The following is a 13,866-nucleotide window of genomic DNA, read 5'->3' as shown; positions in this document are numbered from 1 at the left end:
TGCAAAGGGGTGTCAATCTATAGGACAGAGGAATGACAGTGGTTGATGTTCTTTGAGAGATTGGTTCCTCAGGTTTCAGGGCTTATCTGACCTAAGGACAGTGTGGAGGCCTTAAATTCCCCAATATATATATATATCAAACCCGGGTCTCCAACATGGCAGGCGAGAAGTCTGCCTGCTGAGCCACCGCAGTCCACCCATTATATTTTAATATTTGCTGAATGCTCAGAAGCAGTAGCATAATGACATTTATACCCATACATCAAAAGAAAGAAAAATCCAAAAGCTACATATAATTAAACATAAGCCAACAACATCTTAAGTACTCAGGTATATAAGAGCTATCCTTTCACATTGCCACCTAACTATTCATTCCTGCTCATATTATTCTACTGCCTGTTTTTCCTTAGCTACAAGACTTCATTTATAATTCTATTTTTATTTTGGCCAATTATCCAAATGGCATCATACTATCATCTACTCCTCGAAACACCATCTGGTCTTTCAGCTTCTAAACATCTTTTAGAGGGTAGGTACTTAATCACAAAGTTTAACACTGATTTCATGAGCATTACATGCGTATATGCTGGAAACTTGCACATGATTTATATATCAATTTCTATATTGTCTAAATCATACAAAACATAGGAATCCATACATTAACTGACATAAACAATGCATCATTGGGCAGTAGGAGGAGTTGGTAGAATAAAAGGACAGAAAAAATTTAGAATATTTAAACACTAAAATAAAACACACGTATATATCACATCACCAATTTCTGTCTTCCAAAACAGCGAGAAACCTACCTCTCTCTCTATGGTTGTCTATTAGTCCTTAGTTAATGTGACTATTTTAAGTATAGATAATATGATTGGCAAATGGAAGATCCAAGGTAGGAAAGAAGGAAGAGGGGAATTTCTTAAAATATTCTCCCCAAATAGTCCCCAAGACCATTTTAGTTTTTCTAATTCTCCATTAATATAGAAAAACCATGGGGAAGTTTTTTTTTAATTCTAAGTTAGTAAATTTGGGAATGGAATTATAATAAAAAGCAACAAATTCAAGAATTTCATAAATATAATCATCATAAACAGCAAAGCAGACGTATGAACAAGGTCAGCAAAGCAAATATCTCGTCCTTTGCTTGTACCTTAGAGTTTTGTCAAATAAATCAGCTCTCAGTTTTATTCACTTCATACTCACAAAATCATCCTGTGACTTCTCAATGGAGAGAATGGAAATACGGAATACCGATGACAACTCTTGGATTCAAACGAATACAGATCCAAAAATTTAACTAAATTTAGATATAAAAATAACCAATCCCTAAAATCAAAATCTAACTTCTAATGTTCATAGATTCCATATGAATAACAAGGAAAAGGCCTTCAAACTAATCTGTTAGACAATCAGAAAGAAATTGTATATGGCCACTATCTGTATAATTATAGTCAAAAAATTAATTTTCAGAAAATGAAACTATTTTTACTTTCAACTTGACATTATGGTCTTGGTTATTTCTATACAAAGATAGCAAGATTTTCAGCCCCACCTGAATATATCCTTATGGAGATTTATCACTTGAGTCTTGTCTACTACTAAAACTATAATTAAACTGTACAGCAAGCTATTTATATGTCTGCAATAATTTCCTTTTCAAGATACAACAGGCTTCAATTTTATTCTGCAAAATCATTTTCAATTACATATTTAATCTCTGTGCCACTGCTTAAATTACAAACGTACCACCCACTAGCCCAGATTCTGAGGTTATTATCATGTTCAATAGCAACCACATGTGCCAGTCTGCCACAGTAATTTGTACTCTTATGAACTAATCTAACCCATCAGACTTTGCTAATACTTTACAAAAAAACACAAGTTGATCCCTGGTATCCATGACTCAGAAACAGAAAAAATAAATGTTCCAGAGGTGAAGCATCCTAGAAGTATTGCCTTTTCTCTAGATCCTAAAGCAAAATATTTATAACTATTTAGGGGCTTGGGGTATCTTACAAATTAAACTATCTCAAATATTGTTCTTAAATTCTATATTTCACTAAGTGGTCACCAACAAATGAAAACAAGGAAAGGATTTATATTCATGCACCTGGGGAAAAAGATATGCTCTAGAATCCTTTTTGCCCGAAAGAAAAGAAGGGACAAGCCACCTAAAAAGCTATGTAAGGTATAGTGAGATCCGGTCTCTAAAAAAGAAACAGGGTTTCAAACACTGATAAATATTCTTCACACAGGACCTGGTACACCAGTGACAAATCAGGGTGACATTACCTGCTACAAATTTTACTCGTGACTTGCCAGGAAGCAATGTGATCAAGTTTCACTTCCCAATAAAGCCTGTGTGGTTGGTAGCAGAGAACCTTGACATATAAATCTTTACGTCACATTAAGGATTGAGCATCTGTGTACTGATGGGGAATAAGGAACAACAGGAACTTATAGACACTCCTGAAGAAAGTGACATTGGCCAAACCATTTTGGAGAGCAATCAGGGAATACTTGTAGCATTGAAGATGGGCAGGTCAAGCAACTCCATTTCTGTTTCTAGGCACAGAACTGAGGCACATAACGGGACATGCACATGAAATGTTCTCGCAGCACTTGTGATAATAGAAAAAATGGAGAACTGTCCAAAATAGCTGTCAACAAGTTTTAAATACTGCACACAACAATTAACTACAGCTAGACGTATCAATATGAATAATGCAAAAAAAAAAACATAGGTGAGAAAAGCAAACTGCATAAAAATATATGAAGTGTTACATCATTTACAGAAAATTGAAAAACACAAAGCAGCATTTACATATAGTTTATGGATGCATACTATTACGCTAAAGGCATAAAAGCATTCATGGAGGGGATAATCACCAAATTCAGGATAGGAGATTTCTCTTAGCTAATGGGATAAAGCAGGAGAACAAATGTGACTTAAATTATCTATAATATTTTGTTTCTTCCAAAAAACTTCTAGGGTGCACAGGTGGTTCAGTGGTAGGATGCTCACCTTCCATGTGGGAGACCCAGGTTCAATTTCTAGACCATACACCCAAAAACAAAAAATCTGACCATCTCTCTTTACTCTTTTTTTTTTTTTTTTTTTGCATGGGCAAGCACTGGGAATCGAACTCTTCACTCTTGATTATAATGATTCATCTGCTGATTCTCTTTTACCTTCCACATAGAGAATCATATTTTCATATTTTATCAGTTATAGTTGTCCCCTTTCTATATTCATCCTTAAAACTTTTATTTTTTACCTCCTTATCTTACCACGCTGTGAGCTAGCATCTTCAGGAAAATGTTAAAAAGGACTACTGGCAGGGAATATGCTTATCTCATTCTTACTTTCAAAGATTCAACTCTATCATTTCGCCATTAAACCATGTTGGACATAGGTTTCTTCCATAATGTTCATTAACATTTAAAAAATCATTTTGGAAGATGCAGCTAGAGCAGAAGATGGAACCCATGTCCATTTCAATTTGAGTGGGCAGAGCAGGGGTCGACAAGCCTTTTCTAAAAAGAACCGGATAACAACTACCTTAGGTTTCGTGGGCCATTTGAGCTCTGCTGCAATTACTCAACTGCACCATCGTAGCATGAAAGTAACCATAGGCAAAATGTAATGAACGAATGTATGTGGCTACATTCCAATAAATGTTGATTTACAAAACAGATGGGTAAGCTAGAGTTGGCCCTTGGGTCATAGTTTGCTGATCTCTATGCTAGAGGAACGAAAATTATCTACATTGTGTTGTTCAGTGTGGTAGCCACTGGTCAAATGGCTACTTAAACTTTAATGCATTAAAAATTCAATTCCTCATTCAGACTAGTTATGTTTCAAATGATTTAATATCAGGCAGCTTATGACTATCACAATGGATGACCAAAATATTTTCCAATCCATTATAATTTAATTTTAAGCAGAAAAACCAGACCATTAAGCTGGATGAAGGAGATTATTAACTTGATAAGTCAAGAATTTCCCAAATGAAAGTAGGGCAGAGTTCATCTCTAAAGGATAATCCTGTGCCTACTTATCTAGTAAGCTTTGCTTTTTTTCTGCCAATAAATTCTTCTTCTTCAGTATGTTCTTATATTATACATTTGAAATCATTCTCATGATGAGAGATTTAAAGGAAAATCAATACATTCAAACATAAAGAGAATCAGGGGCAGCTATCCATTTCATGGTTCACCTAGCTCGGTACACTGAATAAGAAAAGCAGAAAAGATCCACACAAATTGAAAATTCATCACTGTTTCAAGTCTTATGATATAGGGTTGTTCTAGTTGGAAAGTTATCAGAATATGATACACCTGAAATGGAATGGCTTTCTAAAAAGGGGAATTTATTAAGTTGCAAATTTACATTTTTAAGGCCATAAAAAAGTCCAAATTCAGGCCCCAACAAGAGGTTACCTTCACTCAAGAAAGGCCAATGAAGTTCCAGGTTTCTTTCTCAATTGGGAGGGTACATGGTGACATCTGCTAGCTTTCTCTCCAGGCTTATTGTTTCATGAAGCTCCCTAGGGGTATTTTCCTTCTTCATCTTCAAAGGTCTCTGGCTGGGCTCTGTCAGTTCTGGTGGATCTGAAGCGTTTTCCAAAATAGTTTCCTCTTAAAGGGCTCCAGTAAGTAATCCCACCTTGAATGGGTGGAGACTCATTTCCATGGAAACCATCTAATCAAAAGTTAGCACCCACAATTGGGTGGGTCACATCTCCATGGAAATAATCAAAAAGCTCTCACCCTTGTGATACTGAGCAAGGATTAAAGAACTTGGTTTTTCTGGGGTACTCCAGATTCAAATAGGCACAGGGTCCATCTGAAGTATTCATTTTTTCTGTAATAGCTTCAAATTTAAAACATTAAATACAATCTCAATTCACAGGATTTCAACTCCACCGAGAGTTTTCCAACTATAATTATACTACCTATACAAAACTGCAATAAGCTCTCTTCATTCATTAACCACAATAAATTACAGGTAAACTGTCAGAAATTATCCATATGGAAAAGATGAACATGTGTATATGTGCAAGTGAGCATGCATGTACCTAATTAATCTCCATCCAAAAAGATTTATTTCCTGGGACACAGGGGCCTTACTTCTGGTATTTTATTCTCAGAAAATAAGAGGCATAAAAAAAACAAGGACTGTCCCTCAACATGAAAGGTTAGAAATCACATAAGGGTGCAATAATAAGTGAAGAGTTCAATAAATCATGGCAACATATACAATAGAATTCTATATAGTTCCTAAAAAAGGGCTGGAGCTACATATTTATTGATCTAGAGAAAAAATTTTTGCCAAGGGAAAATAATAGGATAACCAGAATATCTACAATACCTAAACTAATTTAAATATAGAACTGTGACCGATTCTTTTGAAAAAAAAAAGGCTATATACACAGATATACATATATACATGCATGCATTTTTTAATATATATGTATATAAATTTTATAAGCTTTTACTTATCCCAGAAAAAGTTTCTTAGACCATCAACAAAATATTACCTGCAATTCATTCTCCGGGTAGTGTGAGTCCAAGTGATTTCATTTTTCTTTTTTTACACTTATATCTATTATTTTCTACATTAAATGGAGCAGATAATTTTTTAAAGGGGAATAGATGTAGTATAAAACTATTAGATTGCCAGAAAGTGTAAATTACCCTCAGAATAAAATTTGCTGGTTATAATCCCATTAATCAAGTGACCTACTTCACAGGTTCTTAGAGACATCTTAGAGTCATACCCAATGAAACATGCCCATGACTACCTCAAGTTACTCTATATACGAAAACACTGTTTGGAAACTTGACCACAGAGCAAACTTCACTGATAAAGGAATTTGAGGGACTTAAGCCGCTGATGTAATAATTTTTCTCTTGTAGCACCTCAACAGCAACGCTGGCTCCAAAGTAGGCTGTTCCCTAAGCTTAGGAAGAGCCATCATTATGACGTTAAGCATTTGCCATGATATACTTTTTGATTACCATGTAATTACTGATTTTCTCCACTTGGGTATGATCAGTCAAGGATCGCCGGGCACCCTGGAAGGTGATGGATGCCTGTCTCTCCCTAGGCTTTTGATACTATTGAGGGCACCATTTTCACTAGAGTTGGGCAAAGACTTCTGAGATCACCTCGCAAAGCTGGATTTCACAGACATAGGTTATCTATCATAAATAAACCCACTGGAAGGGTATGATTTGTTAAGTAGCAACAGTAGAAAAAGAGGAGTGCTACCACCTCTGTTTTGGGAAAAGTATAAACAAAAGTATGACTGTTAGGTTATAAAGAGGTCAGTACACTATTCAAGTCTCTGATTCAGTTTATTACTTCAAGGCTTTTGGCAACAAACACCCATTACAATCAATGAAACAGAGAAAATGCTAATGAAAGAATATTCTGTTCATTGGTTGAGTTTATAAAAAAAATTTTGGTTTATTATGTATTAAAAGAATAATAAAGTTACCCATTAATATGCTCAAAAGTTTCTGCAAAACTCATGGAAATTTTCCAATTTTTCTCCATGCAATCACTTAAACCTACACAGTCAGGTACTGGTCTCCACGACACCATCCACACAGCTAGTGACACGATGAATGCTAGCCTCCTCATTGCTAAATGCAATTCTTAATTACTGGATCTCATTTCATGGAACTTGGCAGCAGCATTTGACACAGTTGTTTCCTCTTGCTTCTTAAAAGTCTGCTCTGTCTCACTGCCAAGATACAAGCCTCTGTAGTTTCTCTAGCTACCCCAATGATTAAACTTTCTTGGTCTTCGCTGGTTCAATCTCATGTCCCAAGCTTTTAAACAATGAAGTAATAACCCCGGAACTTAATTCTTAGACCTCTAATCAATCCTGGAGATCTCATCCATTTGGATTACTTTAAAAATTATACACTGTCACAGAACTGGAAGAAGCCAATCACCCAATTTGTATGGAAGGGCAAGGGGCCCCAAATAGCCAAAACCATCCTGAAAAAAACAAAGCTGGAGGACTCACACTTTCCAATTTCTAAACTTAGCACAAAGCTACAGTAATCAAAACAGCAAAGTTCTGGCAAAAGAACAGATGAGTAAGCAAATGGAATAGAATTGAAAGTTCAGAAATAGACCCACATACCTATGGCCAACTGATTTTTGACAAGAACACCAAGGACATACAATGAGCAAAGAACAGTCTCTTCAACAAATGGTGCTGGAAAATCTCAATATTCACATGCCAAAGAATGAAATCAGACCCTGACCTCACACCATATACAGAAATCAACTCAAAATGCATCAACAGCATAAATATCAAAGTTCAAACCATAAAATCTTTAGGAAAAAACATTAGGGATACCTTCAGGACCCTGAATTAGGCAATGGATTCTTAGACTTTATATCAAAAGCACAAGCCACAAAAGAAAACACTAAAATGGACTTCATCAAAATTAAAACATTTGTGCATCAAAGGACATTAGTAAGAAGTGAAAAGACATCCTAGAAAATGTGAGAAAATGTTTGAAAACCATATATCTGCTAAGAGTTTAAGATCCTAGAATATATAAAGAACTTCTACAACTCAACAACAAAAAGACAAACAACCCAAATGAAAAATGAGCAAAGGACTTGAATGAATATTCCTTTAAAAGAAATGTACAAATGGCCAGTAATTGGCCATTAATGAAATGCAAATTAAAACCACAATGAGATTCATTTCATACCCCCTAGAATAGCCATTATTTTAAAAGAAAGGATAATAACAAGAGTTGACCAAAAAAAAGGGTCTTTGCCCTTTAAATGTAAGTACCTCCAAGGGATGAAAAGAAGTATTAACTGAACACTGTCTAAAGATAAAGCAGAAAAAATATGCTGAAGCAACATTTGGGGTCTATCACAATCTTACTTTCCTTACAAAGAGATGCTAAAAAAAACCAATTTAGTTAATTTAGTTATAAAATGTTCTTACCAAGTAGGCAAATATTCAAGAATTTAGTAGATAGTGGGAATAAAAGCAACAGAGAAATTTCCAAGCAAATACCTTAGCACTGGCCTAGCAAGAAAAGAAAACTTTACCACCTTTTAGAGTTGCCAGGAAGATTAACAAAAATAAGGAACCTCTTGTGTCTCTGACTAAACATTAAATTAATATACATGTAGGGCAAGATGCCATTATATATATAATACAGATATCTGAGGAAAAAACAACAATCAGGGCTGTAAGATGAAGAGTTCCCCAAGCTCACATGTTGGGAGATACTCAAATAACGTCCAGCCACAGTGGGAAAATTACACTATACACCCAAGATAAATTAAGCAGTAGCTTATTAAAAATGACTTATTATTGGGAGTCACCCTAGGGTCTAGCTATATAAAACTGTCACAAAAATAAATAGACAAGACGAGACCACTGGAAAACATCTGCAATACATATCTCTGATACAAGACTTGTATCCAGAATATATAAAGAACTTTTATAACTCAATAATAAGATAATTCAATTTTTTTAATGGGCAAATGATTTGACCAAGACTGCACGAAAGACGATTTTTAAATGGCCAATAAGCACAAGAAAAGATGCTCAACATCATTAGTCAGCAGGGAATTGCAATTCTTAAAACCACAATGAGATACCATTACACACCCACTAAAAGGGCCAATATTAAAATGACTGAAAATAACAAATATTGGTGAGGATGTGGAGTTCCTAGAGCTCTCATATACCACCAGTGGGAGTGTAAACTGGAAACTCTCTAACAGATTCTTAGAAAGCTAAATACATATCTTCCCATGACTCAGCCATTCCAATCCTAGGTAATCGTCCAAAAGAAATGACAGCATACGTGTGCACACAAAAACTTATACAAAAATGTTCACAGAAGCTTTATTTATAACACCCCCAAACCAGAAACAACTGAAATGTCCATCAACGGGTGAACAGAGAAACAAATTTTTATTTGTTATTATCCACACGACAGAAGGCTACTCAGCAATAAAAAAAGGAATGAACTAATGATACACACAAGATGAATGAATCTCAAAATAATTATGCTGAATGCAAAGAGCCAGACACTTCCCCCCACCAAAAAAAAAAAAAAAAAAAAAAAAAGCACACACCGTTTGGTTCTTGTTCTAGTTTGCTAGCTGCTGGAATGCAATACACCAGAGACGGATTGGCTCTTAATAAAAGGGGATTTATTTTGTTGGTTCTTCAGAGGAAAGGCAGCTAACTTTCCACTGAGGTTCTTTCTTACGTGGAAGGCACAGGATGATCTCTGCTGGTCTTCTCTCCAGGCCCCTGGGTTCCAACAACTTTCCCAGGGGTGACTTCTTTCTGCATCTCCAAAGGCCTGGGCTGAGCTGCAAGTGCTGAGATGAGGAATGCTGAGCTGCTAGGCTGTGCTACATTGCATTCTCTCATTTAAGCACCAGCCAATTAAGTCAAACATCACTCATTGCAGCAGACACACCTCCTAGCCGACTGCAGATGTAATTGGCAACAGATGAGGTTCACGTACCATTGGCTTATGTCCGCAGCAACAAGATTAGGTATGCTCACCTGGCCAAGTTGACAACTGAATCTAACTAACACAGTTCTATTCATATGAAATTCTAACAGAGGAAAAATTAATCTATAATGAAAGAAAGCAGATCAGTGGTTGTTAGAGGGTGGGAAGGGGTGACGGCAAAGGGGCTCAAGACAGCTTATGGGGATGATGGAAACGTTCCAAGTCCTGGATGGAGTAGTGGTTACCTGTATATACATTCGTCAAAACACATTAAAATGTACCTTTAAAATGGGTACATTTAATGATAGGTATGTAAACTATGTCTCAATAAAGTTTATTTTAAAATTATTACCTATGGTCAACTTGTAAATCAAATCTCTGGTAGATGTGGCAGTTGCTGAAATAATTGTTACAACAAGAGAACATACAGGTAATGGGATAAGTTAGCCACTTACTGCACTGGGAGCCTTAAAAAAAGAAAATGACAAAAGCGGGCCTCAAGGCAAAGTCAGAAGACAGGAGAGTATCTACGACAAGCTTAGGAGAAACTCTTCTCTTGTAGCAGTACAACACGGGCAGCTTTGTAAAGCTAATTTTGCGTGGCACAGGAATCAATGAATGTTTCCTTCACAGACTAACCCAGTCTCTTCTAGGAAAGTCAGGGCAATGAGTGAGAAGAGTGGAGCCTTAAGAACTGGGATAGGGTCCTCCTTATGATTTCAGTGAGTCCAAACCCCTTGACCTGCACACCCCATTCCCTCCTTTGCCAGCAGAAGAGAATGCGCCCTCCGTCTCTCTGAGGACAACCCTGCCTTTCTTAAAGACCTTGTATTGAACCCCCTTTTGGTGCCATACTTCAAACTATGTAACTTCTCACAAAACAAATCCAGAGTGAATCAGCAGATTTTGCATCTCAAAGTCATTCAGAGACCTAAGGGGGGGAGAAGGGGGCCGAGGCAGTGCTGCAGTCCTCAGTATGCAGTGTTCTCAATAATTAGCTTCCAGCTGCTCCAGCTGTTGCTGTTTCCAGCCAGCAAAGTGCAAAGAGCCAAAAAACCGGGGCAAAGGATTTCCTTTCCAGGGAGTAATGCAGAAGATTCCCACCTTACTTCTGTTCACATTCAACCAGTGGCTGCATCTAGCCACAGGGAGCCAAGGAAATGCACTCCCTGCCACAGGTGTGGTCAATGAGTTTTACATGATTCCATTTTTATTCCTAAGTAGCCACTCCATCAGTGGTTATACATACTTATGTCATAAAACACTCTGGACTGAAGAATTAGTGTTTGCCAATGCATCTTTCTCTGGATGGCTCATAAAAAAATAGCGGTCTTTTGTGTATTTCAGAAGTTAACACATGTTAAAAGCAGCTACACTTTTGCTCAAATGTGCAGCAAAGCTCCGAATGTTTCATAATTTGTTCAGTTCCTTGTTTCTTAAAAAAAATCCTAGCAAAGTTTGCTATAGGTCTTCACCCTATATTCATTTTAATTTTTGCCAAACTATTTTCTCTACATTATCACAACAGGAAAAACAAATGTTCCCCCATGACATGACACTTTTTGTATTTTTCTAACAAATAAAGATCAAAGGACATTCATCCTTCAATTGATGGCTTTAAGTAGGTTTAGTGAAATTTCATAGAGTACTGGTTTGAGTATTGCATGTTTTTTTAAAAAGTGTTGATAAAGTTGTAGATTTTTATCCTCATACTCAGGATTCTTGATTTTAAAATGTATCAGTAATTCTGGGTTTCATCTTATCACAGCCAATGTTTCAAGATTCCATATTTATTTAGGACACAATTTATGGTTAATGACCATAGCCTGGAGGGTAACTTTGAAATTATGTTTACTCTGCCCGATCTATGCCTCATTTTACCCTATAAAGCAGCTGGAGAAAAGCCGGAACATGCCAAGTGCTGCCATCCTGTTGCTGCTGCTTAACCTGTTGGTGGTATCCTCAATTCACCATTTCTTTATGGGAATCCTTTTAAGGCCACAACTCATGCGTGACTGCTTAACCTAAACTGAGTCCACAAATCCTTTTAACCAATACACAGAAATGGCAATCTTCCATAACAGGTAAATACTGAGGGTCCCGTTGTCAATCTTTCTTACTTCCGGAACTCCCACCCATTCCTCCATCGCCCCCCCCCCCATTCAATACCCTCACTCCCCACCCATTCATCCCTCCCCTACCCATTTCTGGTCAGTATAGCAGAAATAAGGGTTGGGGACATCAATGGCAATCCATAAGTTATTACCAAAAAGCCTTAACATCTCTGTACATTTTTTTTTTTTTTTGCCTAAAAACAGACCATTACAGCATGTTCTTCCCACATTCTCATGGATCACCGAGTGTGCCCCCGGTATGCATTCCACCATCACCCTTGTTCAAAGATCACCGGTCTCATCTGTGTTACAAACAGAATCTTGCATGTTATTTTGGCAATAGCCAAAAAACTCGAATCAGAAAGATAAACTCTAATATTTATAAGCATTTGGAGCCCTAGCCAAGATACAGGTTCAATGAGTAAAGATGATGCAGCCTGCACAAGGTCTCTGCAGTACATCCTGTGCTCTGTGATAGATGCAGGAGGGAAGCCTGGCCCAGACCTTCCATGTCCTGGGCTATTTGCTTTTCTCTGTCTGGAGCATTTAACTATCACAGCCCTTAAAAGCTCAACTTAGGAGCTTCACTGGGGATCTACTGTACAGCTAATTTATTGGCCTCCTAAAACTCTGCTTTCATTCCACAACTACCGAATGAAATTTTAGTGATAGGAATGAGTTGAAGCCAATTTTAAGGAAAAGAAGAAGTCTCATCTGTAGACAGTCAGAAATACGGAGTGCCCACCCCTTTGAGTTTCAGAAAACAACAAAAAATATACATTCGAAAGCCCAGCTATTCTCAGTAAGCACTGAATATATTAAAGTCACTACGAAAAAATTAAGTTCAAAAATGAGTAAGGAAGAAACACTGTTCACAGGTTACTAAAGGAAGTCAGACATACACCCATAAAATCTTTTTACTTTGGCACCACAAACCATTCCTTGGTGACTTTCAAAAACTAAACAGGTCAAAGTAAGCCAAAAGCTTCCAACTCTTGGAGTGTTAATGTAGAATCAAATTTCATATCCTAGATTCCAGAGAGCACCTGGTTTAAAAGGAAAATGTAGACTCATTTTGGTCACTATTAAACTATTAAAGTTAAATCAGATTAAAAGAAAACTATCTCATTTCAATGCAGAATTCTAGATGAATAAAATAAAGCATTATTATAAGATGCAATTCTAAGTCTACTATTTTTCTCTTTAAAGATATGGTTATATGATTTCTGCTCATCAATGCAGCTACAAAACACACATACATATCGTTTTATTATTGTTTCATAGCAAAAAACAAATCCTGATTATCAACCATGGGAGATACAAATAAGAGTTTAGTAAAGTTATTATCAAACATAACTTTTGAAAAACTACTTACATCTAAGGAATCTTCCTTCAGTAGGATAAGGGCCATGTTCTGTGATACCAATCGACAGGAATATCCTAAAATTAGGGAAGGAAAAACAAAGGTGAATTTATCATTCCTTCAATGAGCTCAACATTTTTCAAGGTTTATGTGAATTCAGCCTCCTTTCTTATGGCTACCACCCTTTTAAAGCCTATGGATTCCTATACATACCAACTGGGCAAGAGTTAGGAGTAAACGTGAATGGCTTTTAATTCTTGCAGACAGCTTAAATGGAACTTGTTGGTGGAGGGTGTCACAACTAATAACAAAAAGAAGTACTTGTCAATGTTCTGTGGATTTCTCTTTATCCTTGTATAACATCAGAATAAGCCCTGGATTATCTATGATAACAGCAAACACTTTAGGAAGACAAGTGGAATCTAATGATATTCCTAAATCAGCATAAATGTGCCTTTTGGAATATCAAGATCCTTCATTCACCTTAAAAAGATTAGGTAATTCTCACCACAGATTTCAAAGAGACACTATAGCATATGGAGGAAGTCATCTTTCCTTCAAAAAGCTGGAGTAATCCTCAATTCAAGAATGAAACCCAGGATAGAAAACAAAAAAAAAAAGGTTTTTTGGAACAAAAATATTACAATATCAATTCTTATTAAAAATTTACACTGTATTTTTAAGTAAATTTATCTCTGTAGGTTAACCAAGATTTATTTTTCTACTTTTCCTCCCAGCAGGTAAACGCATTGTCATTGAAGATCTTTCCTACTCAAGCTTTGCAGTCCACAGAGAAAGACGAAGATGTGATGAACATCTGAGAGCAAGATTTCGCTAAGGGACAGACCCTCTCCA

The 13,866-nt window shown here is 36.5% G+C and overlaps 1 protein-coding gene across 11 annotated transcripts in view; it reads right to left on the bottom strand.

The window, feature by feature from the left end:
- The window catches only part of ATP8A2 (ATPase phospholipid transporting 8A2), a 656,957-nt gene that overhangs the window by 384,189 nt on the left and 258,902 nt on the right, over positions 1 to 13,866 (bottom strand). For all 11 annotated transcript variants that reach the window (XM_077158861.1, XM_077158866.1, XM_077158869.1 and 8 more), the window contains one exon: positions 13,024 to 13,088. In XM_077158861.1, the coding sequence (XP_077014976.1) occupies positions 13,024 to 13,088 (65 nt within the window). The remainder of the gene's footprint in view (positions 1 to 13,023; positions 13,089 to 13,866) is intronic.

The sequence above is a fragment of the Tamandua tetradactyla genome, chromosome 4, assembly GCF_023851605.1.
Source record: "Tamandua tetradactyla isolate mTamTet1 chromosome 4, mTamTet1.pri, whole genome shotgun sequence".
Taxonomy (NCBI): Eukaryota; Metazoa; Chordata; class Mammalia; order Pilosa; family Myrmecophagidae; genus Tamandua; species Tamandua tetradactyla.
This window is presented reverse-complemented; position numbering and strand designations above follow the sequence as displayed.